At 40.7% G+C, this 14,397-nt stretch overlaps 1 protein-coding gene across 1 annotated transcript in view; it reads left to right on the top strand.

Annotated features, from left to right (window-relative positions):
* The window catches only part of LOC133564483 (endothelin-converting enzyme-like 1), a 203,421-nt gene that overhangs the window by 126,786 nt on the left and 62,238 nt on the right, over positions 1–14,397 (top strand). The window contains exons 9-10 of the mRNA XM_061918832.1: positions 9,507–9,605; positions 10,051–10,125. Coding sequence (XP_061774816.1) covers positions 9,507–9,605; positions 10,051–10,125 — 174 coding nt within the window. The remainder of the gene's footprint in view (positions 1–9,506; positions 9,606–10,050; positions 10,126–14,397) is intronic.

The raw sequence follows: 14,397 nt of genomic DNA, 5'->3' as shown, positions 1-14,397 counted from the left end.
CAAATATCCTGCGTTTTGTGTCAAGTTTGCATGTATTTCCAATGTACGTACAGGGTTAAAAAACAAAACACGCACGTAGCAACAGTCGTGAGGGATAAGTAGAGACAGAGAGAGCGAGGTAGTGGATTGATAGTCAATCAAGGCATACTTAGTCAATAGCCATATACGTCACACTGAGTGTGGCCGTATAAACAAATTTAACACTGTTACAAATATGCGCCACACTGGGAACTCACACCAAAAAAGAATGACAAACACATTTCGGGAGAACATCCGCACCGTAACACAACATAAACACAACAGAACAAATGCCCAGAACCCCTTGCAACACTGACTCTTCCGGGATGCTACAATATACACCACCGCTACTCCCTACCCCCACCCACCTCAACCCCCAATACGTCACATCAAATATTCCCCTTTGAAAAATATTTTTGGTGTAAGATTTTGCATATTTTGTGTTTGCCATTAAAACAAAAAAAAACATTTTTGTTTGACAAAAAAGGGCAGAAAACAAACAAACAAAAAAACGTTAAAAAAAAATAAAATAAAAATTTGAAATGAGGAATAGATCTGAAGTTGATGTAGACTCCAGAGATTTAGGCGTTAAATATAAAATGTGTGTATGCCCTGGCACACCATTATCATCATACTGAAATAAATACCCGTGCAACTTATTAAATAAAAACGTAGAAAAACCTACCAGTAGCGTTAAAGTTTAGATCAATGAAGGAAACATTTACATATGTAAAAAACATTTGTCTACTTTTTATATTATTTCTTTTAATGAATTAAGTAACGTTTATGACAACCCTTTTCCAAAACACAGTATAGAATGTGAAATATAACAGGACAATGCATACGTTTATCATTTGTTATTAAAACGCTTGCAAAAAAGTGGGACCCCAATATTTACTGTGGGGCCCCATTTTTATGACTTCATGGGGTCCCACTTTGAAAATTCCTAGCACCAACACTACTGTCAACCAGGGGCGTCACTAGACCTAATACTGTACTGGGGCACACCTGGGGCACAAATAATTCATGTGAGCGTGCAAAGTGCGCAAGCAAAAACATTTTTAGCACTTATTTATCATAAAAAATACATAAATAGTGCTTTAAACTATGGAATCATATCAGATTATGTTGTATGGATCTTTGATTAACCACCTGAAATTAACTAATGCATTTAACCTACTTGTGCACTTTTTTACTCCAGACTTCTAAACTGCTACTGGTAAAAGCAAAAAGAAAGAGCAATGAATCTTTTTGAAATATATATTGCAGTAATCATCTGCAAATTTAACATCTACAAAAGTAAAACAAAAAATAAACCACCCCTACATCTCTGGGTTCTTTTATATTATTTAATTTCCATTTATGGCAATGTGGCTAATCCTATTTCAGATACACAAAACTATAAAATATACACAAAACAATAAAGCCACAGTAGTAGAATAAATGAACAACTGTTGTGTGTCTGTTCAGGGAATCATTTTCTGAGAAGTAAACTGTAACGTCTCGTTTTCATTTTTGCAAAGTGGTCAATCACTCTGGACAGACATGGAAATATTACAGTAACTGTTATACAGTTGACCAGTGGTTCCCAACTGCTGAGTGGTGACATAAAATTGGATTGTGTGTCATTTTCAGTCAGATGTGTGCAAAAAAAAAAGTTTAGGGAGAAAAAAATAAAATTGTGGCAACAAAACCATATATTTTTAGCCTTTTTTCTAGTGACTATTAGCGAGCATTTTAGCAAAAGGCAAACCGACTAACAAGTTGGAGGAGGACTCAGGACAGACATGGAAATATATTTTTAAAAAATCTAAATGGGGCAACAAAACCCGATATTTTCAGCCATCTTTCTGAAAACAAATACAGAAATGTTATTATTATTTCTGGAAATAAAACCAGATGCTTTAGCTGTAGCCATTTTTCTGGTGACAAAACAAGATTATTTTAGTCAAAGTCGCACCAAGACAAGTCTAGTGTGCTGTTTTTCTGTGAAATAAACTTGAATGATTTAAAAATTGGCTCACGACTTGATGATATGGAAAAATGTTTTTCTTCCTGAAGATAAACCATTTGAGTAGCACTCAACTCACACATGCTGACTCCAAATCATCATTGATGCAGAACCAGCAGACAATAACCAACATTATGTTTCATGTTCATTGGAAATTCCCCCGACAGCTCGTACAGCAAATGAATATGTTTGTCTTGATACAAGGAATAACGTTAGCTAACTTAGCATCAACTTAAGACAATGATGTTGCCTAGCTAGCTAGGACTTCACTTACATCTCTCATTCCTCGCTTCTTCTCTGCTGCGGGCGAATAACTTTCTTAAATCCATCTAGGAGTTACAGTTTGAGTCAAATCAAAATCAAAATATTGTAATTAACAAATTGTTGTTGGCTAACGTCAACTACCTCATGCAGTGATTCGAATCCCCCTCTCTCTCTCTCTCTCTCTCTCTCTCTCTCTCTCAACCGAAGTCTCGATCCACACGTGAATAAATTACCATATTAAGTAGCCATGTGCTCACTGTTTCGTGGAGTGAATACAGTAGCAATCAATTACCATACTAAGTAGTATATGCGCTGTTGTCTATGTTATATAGACTTAAAACTCTGAAGCGTTTTTTTTTATTGGTGAAATTTTTAGTGGGGCACTGCAGATCAACAGTGGGGCACGTGCCCCAGTGAAATATGTCTGGCGATGCCCCTGGTCACATTCAGGTCGCTTTGCGTTTGGACTGTAAAGCTGAGGTTCCAATCGGATTCAGGACTACATCCTCTTGTGGCCTGAATTTATTTTCACCTGAAAAAAACCCACGCATTTTTAAGTTGTTGCAACTTTTATTTTATTTTGTAGTAGTAGCTACTTCCTCTCAGTCAACTTCCTTTGTTTTCACTTTATCGAAGTGCGCATGCAAGTGACGTCAAGGCCACTTTGGGGCCTGTGTGCGTTCACACTGGAGTCTGATAAAAATCCCATTTTACTTGCAGTGTAAACAGTCAATATTATCCATCCATCCATCCATTTTTCTACCGCTTATTCCCTTTCAGGGGTTGCGGGGGGCGCTGGCGCCTATCTCAGCTACAATCGGGCGGAAGGCGGGGTACACCCTTGACAAGTCTCCACCTCATCGCAGGGCCAGTCAATATTATATAATAATATATCATTATATATTATATACTTGTGGTGGGCGTGGCCCGCGCACCTGCAGGGAAGCGGGGTGAGGCAGGGTCGGCCTCGAGGTTGCAACAGGTGATTGGATCACACAGCTGAAAGTGTTTGTCTAATCACCTGTCGCTCTGTAAAAGGCGGCAGTCGGGAGGCGGCGAGAGAGAGAGACGGACATATCTTGGCTGGAAACAGAAAGGCTCTGGGCTAAATGAGAGACAAACTGCTGTGAAGCATTAAGGTTTATTGAAAAATAAACATTGTTGAACCTGAAATAAGCCTGTCATGTCTATCCCTGGTGGTCCGGAGAACCCGGAAGCAAGAGTCTTCCACAATACTGTATATATAACGTTTAAATATTGCATGTATATTATATTATGATATTCCAAGATGGCGGCGCCTGGACGGGCTGCAACATCGCGGAGCTCTTGCTAAAGATGGAACATTTGGCAGAAATACCGGACAATTCTTTAAACTTCATGGCTGGCTCACATCGTGGTCACTCCGTGATCACGTACGACCGCCAGACACTTCTGGATGTGGACATATCGGGCCGTTTTGGACTGATAGATGCGTGCTTGCTAGACGTGCTAACTAGCATGGGAATACTTCGGCGGCTACATCCAGCGGCCTGTGAAGCAGGGGAGTATAGTAGCAGCGGGGGCCGTCTACGGAGCAGACGCCAGCGGTGTGATTGGAAACGCTGATGTCGAGCGGGGCTAAAAACAAAGCAGAAGGCTAATCCCCACAGAACACCACTTCCCTCCATCCTGAAGCCGGCCGGATTTAAATGGAAGATGCGAGACTGCTGGTCTGGGTAAGGAGTCAGTTAAATTAGAACAAGTTTTTTCTGCTTTGATTGTTTCAGAGTTGGACATGTGTTCTACTGAGTTGGCAAACTATGATGCGTGCAGTTTATCAAAGCAACAAACAAACAATCGGAACATGCGTTCTACTGAGTTGGCAAACTATGATGCGTGCAGTTTATCAAAGCAACAATCAAACAATCGGCAAATTCCCGTCGTATCAATTCCTAGATATGGTCGTAATTATACTAAATGCACTGGGCATAATAAACACAACATTATTAATATTGCTACTACGGATAATTTGATCAAAATTTCTCTAAAACAGCCCACTACCTATAATATAGGTTTTTTAAACATAAGATCATTGTCTCCCAAAACGTTGTTAGTTAATGATATCATCAGAGACAACAATGTTAACGTCATCGGTCTCAGCGAAACCTGGCTTAAACCAAACAACTTTTTTGCGCTAAATGAGGCATGTCCTCCGAACTTTACACATGCGCATATTGCCCGTCCTCTTAAAAGGGGTGGGGGGGTCGCACTAATATACAACGAAAACTTTAACCTTAGTCCTAACATAAATAATAAATATAAATCGTTTGAGGTGCTTACTATGAGGTCTGTCACACCGCTGCCTCTACACCTGGCTGTTATCTACCGCCCCCCAGTGCCCTATTCGGACTTTATCAATGAATTCTCAGAGTTCGTTGCTGATCTAGTGACACACGCCGATAATATAATCATAATGGGGGACTTTAATATCCATATGAATACCCCATCGGACCCACCGTGCGTAGCGCTCCAGACTATAATTGATAGCTGTGGTCTCACACAAATAATAAATGAACCCACGCATCGCAACGGTAATGCGATAGACCTAGTGCTTGTCAGGGGTATCACCGTTTCCAAAGTTACGATACTCCCGTATACTAAAGTATTGTCCGATTATTACCTTATAAAATTCGAGGTTCAGACGCATGTTCGTCAAACTAATAATAATAATAACTGCTATAGCAGCCGCAACATTAATACGGCCACAACGACAACTCTTGCTGACCTACTGCCCTCGGTAATGGCACCATTCCCAAAATATGTGGGCTCTATTGATAACCTCACTAACAATTTTAACGACGCCCTGCGCGAAACCATTGATAACATAGCACCGCTAAAGTTAAAAAAGGCTCCAAAAAAGCGTACCCCATGGTTTACAGAAGAAACTAGAGCTCAGAAATGATTATGTAGAAAGCTGGAACGCAAATGGCGCACGACTAAACTTGAGGTGCACCATCAAGCATGGAGTGATGGTTTAATAACTTATAAACGCATGCTTACCTTAGCTAAAGCTAAATATTACTCAAATCTCGTCCACCGTAATAAAAACGATCCTAAATTTTTGTTTAGTACGGTAGCATCGCTAACCCAACAAGGGACCCCTTCCAGTAGCTCCACCCACTCAGCTGATGACTTCATGCAATTCTTTAGTAAGAAAATTGAAGTCATTAAAAAGGAGATTAAAGACAATGCGTCCCAGCTACAACTGGGTTCTATTAACACTGATACGATTGTATATACGGCGGATACTGCCCTCCAAAATAGTTCCTCTCGTTTTGAGGAAATAACATTAGAGGAATTGTAACAACGTGTAAATGGAATAAAACAAACAACATGTTTACTTGACCCTCTTCCTGGGAAACTGATCAAGGAGCTATTTGTATTATTAGGTCCATCAGTGCTAAATATTATAAACTTATCACTTTCCTCGGGCACTGTTCCCCTAGCATTCAAAAAAGCGATTATTCATCCTCTTCTTAAAAGACCTAACCTCGATCCTGACCTCATGGTAAACTACCGACCGGTGTCTCACCTTCCCTTTATTTCAAAAATCCTCGAAAAAATTGTTGCGGAGCAGTTAAATGAACACTTAGCGTCTAACAATCTATGTGAAACCTTTCAATCCGGTTTCAGGGCAAATCACTCCACGGAGACAGCCCTCGCAAAAATGACTAATGATCTATTGCTAACGATGGATTCTGATGCGTCATCTATGTTACTGCTCCTCGATCTTAGCGCTGCTTTCGATACCGTCGATCATAATATTTTATTAGAACGTATCAAAACACGAATTGGTATCTTAGACTTAGCCCTGTCTTGGTTTAACTCTTATCTTACTAATAGGATGCAGTGTGTCTCCCATAACAATGTGACCTCGGACTACGTTAAGGTAACGTGTGGAGTTCCCCAGGGTTCAGTCCTTGGCCCTGCACTCTTCAGCATCTACATACTGCCGCTAGGTGACATCATACGCAAATACGGTGTTAGCTTTCACTGTTATGCTGATGACACCCAACTCTACATGCCCCTAAAGCTGACCAACACGCCGGATTGTAGTCAGCTGGAGGCGTGTCTTGATGAAATTAAACAATGGATGTCCGCTAACTTTTTGCAACTCAACGCCAAAAAAACGGAAATGCTGATTATCGGTCCTGCTAGACACCGACCTCTATTTAATAATACAACTGTAACATTTGACAACTAAACAATTAAACAAGGCGACACGGTAAATAATCTGGGTATTATCTTCGAACCAACTCTCTCCTTTGACGCACACATTAAAAGCGTTACTAAAACGGCCTTCTTTCATCTCCGTAATATCGCTAAAATTCGCTCCATTCTGTCCACTAAAGACGCTGAGATCATTATCCATGCGTTTGTTACGTCTCGCCTCGACTACTGTAACGTATTATTTTCGGGTCTCCCCATGTCTAGCATTAAAAGATTACAGTTGGTACAAAATGCGGCTGCTAGACTTTTGACAAGAACAAGAAAGTTTGATCACATTACGCCTGTACTGGCTCACCTGCACTGGCTTCCTGTGCACTTAAGATGTGACTTTAAGGTTTTACTACTTACGTATAAAATACTACACGGTCTAGCTCCATCCTATCTTGCCGATTGTATTGTACCATATGTCCCGGCAAGAAATCTGCGTTCAAAGGACTCCGGCTTATTAGGGATTCCCAAAGCCCAAAAAAAGTCTGCGGGCTATAGAGCGTTTTCCGTTCGGGCTCCAGTACTCTGGAATGCCCTCCCGGTAAAAGTTCGAGATGCCACCACAGTAGAAGCATTTAAGTCTCACCTTAAAACTCATTTGTATACTCTAGCCTTTAAATAGACTCCCTTTTTAGACCAGTTGATCTGCCGTTTCTTTTCTCTTTCTCCTATGTCCCACTCTCCCTTGTGGAAGGGGTCTGGTCCGATCCGGTGGCCATGTACTGCTTGCCTGTGTATCGGCTGGGGACATCTCTGCGCTGCTGATCTGCCTCCGCTTGGGATGGTTTCCTGCTGGCTCCGCTGTGAACGGGACTCTCGCTGCTGTGTTGGATCCGCTTTGGACTGGACTCTCGCGACTGTGTTGGATCCATTATGGATTGAACTTTCACAGTATCATGTTAGACCCGCTTGACATCCATTGCTTTCCTCCTCTCCAAGGTTCTCATAGTCATCATTGTCACCGACGTCCCACTGGGTCATTATTGTCACCGACGTCCCACTGGGTGTGAGTTTTCCTTGCCCTTATGTGGGCCTACCGAGGATGTCGTAGTGGTTTGTGCAGCCCTTTGAGACACTAGTGATTTAGGGCTATATGAGTAAACATTGATTGATTGATATTTTATATTGCTACTGTGGTACATTTTAGTCTACTTTATACCCTTTTTGTTTTTCTTTTTGTGCCCTTGTGTTTACGATCCGTTACATCCTTATCCTTTCCATCATTTGTAACTGAGCTACTGTGTGGAACAATTTCCCTTGTTTTTGATTGACTGATTGAAACTTCTATTAGTACATTGCAGAGTTCAGTACATATTCCGTACAATTGACCACTAAATGGTAACACCCAAATAAGTTTTTCAACTTGTTTAAGTAGGGGTCCATTTTAATCATTCAATCGTGGATCATTAAAGTTTGTCGAAGTTTAATTTTGGGGAGCCTCGGAAATACTTTTATTATTTTTCAGATACCAAATAATGTTGTGATATATATCGTTATCCCAGGAACCGACCATACATATTGCAATAGAGATTTTAGGTCATATGGCCTATCCTCATCCAGCACCAAGGTGGCGTTAGTAGGTACAAAGTTGCTGTGTTTAAAATGTTTGTGTGTAGTTTTACAAAAAAAAAAAAAAAAATACAATTGTCCTCAAAGTGCATTGTCAGAACACACACTGCCGATTGCAGAAACCGATTTTTTCATTTAGTGTGCGCTATTTTAGATGCATATTCTAAATGAGTGTTAATGTTTGCATACAGACAGCATCATTGTACACTACTGCAGCCAGCGTTTTTTTTTTAAAAAGATGAGTGGTAGTTGTCATGTTCTGTGATCATGTTTTCTTTAGTTATGTTCTGTTGGTTGAAGACTCTTTAGTTCCTGTTTACGCTCCATTGTTTTGTCGCCATGACGACCGATTAGTTCACCTGTACTCATTTGGACTCACGCACCTGTGCTAATCATGTCACTGTCATTTAAGCTTGTAGTTGCCAGGCAGTTGGCCTGGCGTTATTGTTGTTGTTTCATGCTCTGTTCATTCTCTTCATGCCATAGTTCATGCTTCATGCCCTGCACGTAAGTTTTGTTTATTCAAGTCAGTTAGCGAGTGTGACGGACTTCCTGCCGTCCTCGTGTGGGTTGCAAGGACCATGGATGCGAGACACCTCGTAGCAAGGTTGACACGCGTTTATAATTTCAATAAACTGCGTCGTGTCCCAGTCGGTCGCGCCACTTTCTAGCGCGACCTTCTTGGCTGCTCGTCTTGGCACGCCTTTCGGTGGCCGGGTGCTGCGTCTTCCGCCGGGCTCATCTTTTCTCGGGTCGCTCTCGTCGCTTTTGTCGTCGTCGTGTGCTGCAGTTCCCCCTCCGTCTTCTGCCACAATCGTTCCTCCCTCGCCCTTTTAATGCTGCAACCGCAGATGGAGAGATTGTGAGCAGGTGTGTGTTGTACGCACCTGACTCGGATTGCCGCTGCCGTGCCGCTCCGCGTGCCTCACGCCTCTCCTTTCCGCCACATGCCCCGCCTCCTGGCCTCCATCTTGGTCAGGACCGCTCCTCTTAGCCTGCTGTCGGCCCGCCGGCTGCGTCTGTACACAGCGAGTTTTTCATGTCCTAAGTTTTTTGCCTTTGGGATAGTTTTTGTTTTTTTAGCCAAGTTTGTTCTCCGCCTTGTGCGCACCTTTATTTTGCACTTTTTTTTTTATAGATACATTTAAATATGTATTTACCCTCACGCCATGTCCTGTCACCTTCCTTTGCATTCCGGGAAAACAAACCAAACCATAGTCCACCTTTTGACAGTAGTAGAAGAAGAGTGCCAGGTGAAAGGACTAAAATTCCTCCGACATCTGCCGGAAATATGATGCCCCGCTAAGCTTGTATTAACTTACTGTAAGAAGCAGAGCAAGGAAATCTGTTTTAATGGATTTAAAAAATGTCATTTGATCCCCTCCAGGTGCAAGAGTTGGTGGAGGACATAAAGCACGCCCTGGACCTCCGGCTGGAGGAGCTTGACTGGATGGATGAAGCCACCAAGGAGGCCGCCAGAGCAAAGGTTTAAAACCTAACTCCGCTTCCTTCGTCACACGCACACTGTCAGATCCGATTTAGTGTTTGTAAAGGATTTAATTATTTTCGGAGTTCTTCTTACTGGGGGTTTGATTGATTGCTTGGGTAGATGAAACTAAGTGATAGAATACATCAAGGACTTGACTTTGAGAATCCGGATCTCTCCCCGGTGCTGATTTAGGGTCTGCACAGCAAGATATCCTTTCTAATACTTTTACAATATGGAGTTATAATCCTTTTAGAGGGCCCTGCTGAATATAAAGAGCTTCCTGTAATCCTATTTTACTTGGTTTGCGTGATTAGTTGACGCGTGTGCGCGCGCTGACATGTGTGCCCGCCTCCAGAAGTCAACGCAAATGAACGGCTAGGAGAGTAGAGATTTTCCACTGTGACTTTGCCGCTCGTCATCCTCCTCTTCTCTTTTCTCTCAGCTGAAGTACATGATGGTCATGACAGGATACCCGGACTTCCTGCTCAAACCCGAGCTCATAGATCAAGAATACGGGGTGAGTTATGAGCAGTCACTTTCTCAGCAACTTTCTCCACCTGGTAAATGATTTTTCATCATGAATCCTGGGATTCAACTTAAATGGACAAAACAGGAGAGAAAAAATGAGCCCCCAGTGATTTAAAAAAAAAACACACAAAAAAAACCTTCAAATTAAGTGTGCTGATCCAAGCAGGGAGCACATTTAATGTTCACTGTATGATATATGAAAATCAGTCTCTTTCCACAATATTTAGGCATACTCCCAGAATGCGTTCTAGACACTTGAAGCCAGGAAACACACTCTATCCGACCAAAAATGTGTCTGCATTTCCCATGATAAAGATTGCGTAAGCTTTGATTCTGAAAGAAAACACTCAAACGTGAGGGTGTGAAGTAAAACAGAAGCAGATTTGGTAAACAAAAAAAGCAAATAGAAGCTGTGTGCTATGAACTTTTGGATTACCAACAGTCGTTCCTCAATGTACGAGCACTAGTAATATGCGATACCACTGATTTTTTTTCCGATCCGATACAGAGTAAAACTCAGGCTGGTATCGACGATACAGGTACTTGGTGCAAATATACCTAGCGTGTCTGCTAAGATTTAAAAAGTTGTGTATTTCAAATAGCATATCTCATTGCATAAAGAATACAATAAGCTCGGAAGTACATTGAGGTAGTAGCGTAGTAGCGTGAACAAGAATATACCCAAGCTGATACAAGAGAAAATACAGAGGACATAATCATACAAGGTGGTTTCAAACCATTAAAAAGGAAATAAGTAAGGTAACGAAAGCAGTAAAATAATTAAATATTAAGTGCTCCGAAAAGAATAAAAACAACAGTAAATATTAAAAATAATAAACAAGCAAAAATTCAGAATGCATTTAAAAAATGCTGACATTTTAGAACTAATAAATGATAATAATATACTAAGTAACCTATTACAAGTTGAATCTTGGGACAAAAATATAGCCAAGGTTGCTGTGGTTTATCCGTTAAACCAGGGGTAGGAAACCTATGGCTCTAGAGCCAGATGTGGCTCTTTTGATGACTGCAGCTGGCTCTCAGATAAATCTTAGCTGACATTGCTTAACACGATAAGTCATGAATAATTCCGCTGGTAATCACAGTGTCAAAAAAAACGTTCAAAATATAAAACATTCTCATGCATTTCAATCCATTTATCCGGTTTCTACCGCACCTGCTCAAGTAGTCGCATTAATGGTAAGAAGTATTTTATTTATTGTTGGTTAGCTTCAGAATAACAATGTTATTAAAAAGAATGAGAGTTATCATACTCTAAAAATGTTGGTCTTACATAAAAATGCACGCATTTAGTTGTAATCAGTTTAAAAAAAATATTATATGGCTCTCACGGAAATACTTTTAAAAATATTTGGCTTGAATGGCTCTCTCAGCCACAAAGGTTCCCGACCCCTGCCTTATTGGATAACTTTTAGCTGTTAATTGGCTGTCAAGCATTGACACTAGTGTCCAGTCGAGGGTATTCCATACCTCTTGCCAAATCCAACTGGGATATGTTCCAGCTCACAAGTATTATATTTATTATTGGTTAGCTTTAGAATAACAATGTAATTAAAAAGAATAAGAGACTTATTATACTCTAAAAATGTTGGTCTTACTTAAAAATGCACGCATTTAATTGTATTCAGTGTTAAAAAATATTCTATGGCTCTCACGGAAATACATTTTGAAATATTTGGCTTTCATGGCTCTCTCAGCCAAAAAGGTTCCCGACCCCTGTGTTAAACCAAGATAAAACTTGTTGAGCACTCTAGGACAACGCGCTCTGGAAAAATTCAACATTGGCTATTCCACCAAGAACATCCCACTGCCATCAAGGAACGAATACCGACAGAAACAAATTGAAAAGACAGAACACATCTTGCGACGTATGCGCTGGAAAGAAAGCCTTATTCCCTCTTAACCCATGGCTTCTAATCAACCATAAACCCACCAGCCACAGACACTTCAATAAACTCCCCTGAAGAGCGGGGAAACCTGTGGAACAGACCTGTAGGGATGAAATAGCCTCAGTGTGTTTTTTTCCTGACCTAAGGACTATGAATATATATATATATATATATATATATATATATATATATATATATATATATATATATATATACATTTACAGTACAGGCCAAAGGTGTGGACACACCTTCTCATTCAATGCATTTTCTTTATTTTCCTGACTATTTACATTGTAGATTGTCACTGCAGGCATCAAAACTATAAAAATTAACACATGTGGAGTTATGTACTTAATAAAAAAAAGTGAAATAACTGAAAACATGCTTTATATTTTAGTTTTTTCAAAATAGCCACCCTTGCTCTGATTACTTTTTCGCACACTCTTTGCATTCTCTCGATGAGCTTCAAGAGGTAGTCACCTGAAGTGGTTTTCACTTCATAGGTGTGCTTGAAGCTCATCGAGAGAATGCCATGAGTGTGTAAAGAGACCAGAGAAAAGGGTTTAAAACCAAAAATGATTTTATTTGCATTTTCACCTCCCAGTGTTGTGATAATCAACATGTATTCTGCATATACATGACATCAGATACGCTAAATGGATTGCGCTTGCTAATTTTTAGCTTAATAGTTTAGCTTTGCGTGCGCAATTAAGTTTGCATGTGTTTAAGTACCCGCAAATCTTTAGTAAATCAGGCCTTAAGTATATGGTTGGGACAATATCTCAGACCCTGTCTACATTCTGCTGGATAACTCCTTAAATAAATAATTATTTAGCCTAAACGCTCTGTCAGGCACACTAACACATCTTTTAAGGTTCTGCTCCTTTGATATTTTTTTTACACGGGTAAGTGTGCCGTGTATTTCTTGAATCTACAGCTCTTAGCTTTGCATGGACTCATCGGAGGGGAAGTGAGGCCAGAAAGACCACGCCCCACCCGAGAAGTGACGTCGAAAAGAACGTGCCACAGCCAGCTTCATAACAGGCGCTTACGGAAATCACACATGACTACCTTAAAAGAAGGAAATGCGCGATTGCAGCTATTTGGGATACATCACATCTCGAATGGCAACACAGCAATATTGAGCGACAGTTTTGAATGAGGCTTGGAGGAACGGCAGCTTGGTGGAATATGTTTGTCAACGAGTGTGTTGTGCCAAAAGAACGACAAGAGAACTTTCGAAAATCCTGGTCAGCTGTGATTCTACTTATCGAAAAACTTTGTCCATTTGCGGAAGGGGAGAATGCGAGAATGCGGGCTGCCAGGGACGAGGGAGTACTACGGAAAACAGCGAGTGCATTTGGACTGAAAAAGCAGACTATCCGTTATTGTCCGCCATGTATGTCCAGCAATTACTCGATGTCTAGTTTTGTACTCCATAATTATTGTGAAGCCGTGAAGTGGTTACGGCCGTCAAGTACGACCGCCAATTTCAGCCTCCAACCACAGTGTCCTGACCAGATATCCAGATCCCGAGATTGATTGTTTTAAAATGTTATTAATCACATTGTTTACTTCCACACGTCCATTAAAGATATGATTCATGTATGATGGCTCAGGTGTGATTCACTACAATCGTGTAACAGCTGCTGATGGTGAGGCAAGCAAGGTTTACTGTTAAAATAAATGTGACAATAGGCTACATTTAAACACAGGGTAAGAATACACTTCCAGGTCAGAGGTGACTATGACGCACGCATTTTTTTCCGTGTATGCGTACTAGGTCGCATTTTGCCCTTGGACGGAGGGGGAGGGGGTCTTAAAGGCCTACTGAAACCCATTACTACCGACCACGCAGTCTGATAGTTTATATATCAATGATGTAATCTTAATTTGTGGGTTCTTCCGAGGATGTTGTAGTCGTAATGATTTGTGCAGTCCTTTGAGACATTTGTGATTTGGGGCTATATAAATAAACATTGATTGATTGATTGATTGATTAACATTGCAACACATGCCAATACGGCCAGTTTAGTTTACTAAATTACAATTTTAAAATTCCCGCGGAGTTTCTTGTTGAAAACATCGCGGAACGATAACGCGTATGATGACGTGTGTTTGTGACGTTTCGATTTGGAGGGGACATACTAGCTCAGCACCACTTACAGTTAAAAGTTGTCTCTTTTCATCGCGCAATTACACAGTAATTCTGACATCTGTGTTGCTGAATCTTTTGCAATTTGTTCAATTAATAATGGAGAATATAAAGAACAATGCTGTTAGTGGAAAGCTGTGTATTGCAGCTGTCTTTAGCACCGAGACACAGCCGGTGTTTCTTTGTTTGTTGTGAA

Source organism: Nerophis ophidion, linkage group LG13 (genome assembly GCF_033978795.1).
Source record: "Nerophis ophidion isolate RoL-2023_Sa linkage group LG13, RoL_Noph_v1.0, whole genome shotgun sequence".
Taxonomy (NCBI): Eukaryota; Metazoa; Chordata; class Actinopteri; order Syngnathiformes; family Syngnathidae; genus Nerophis; species Nerophis ophidion.
This window is presented reverse-complemented; position numbering and strand designations above follow the sequence as displayed.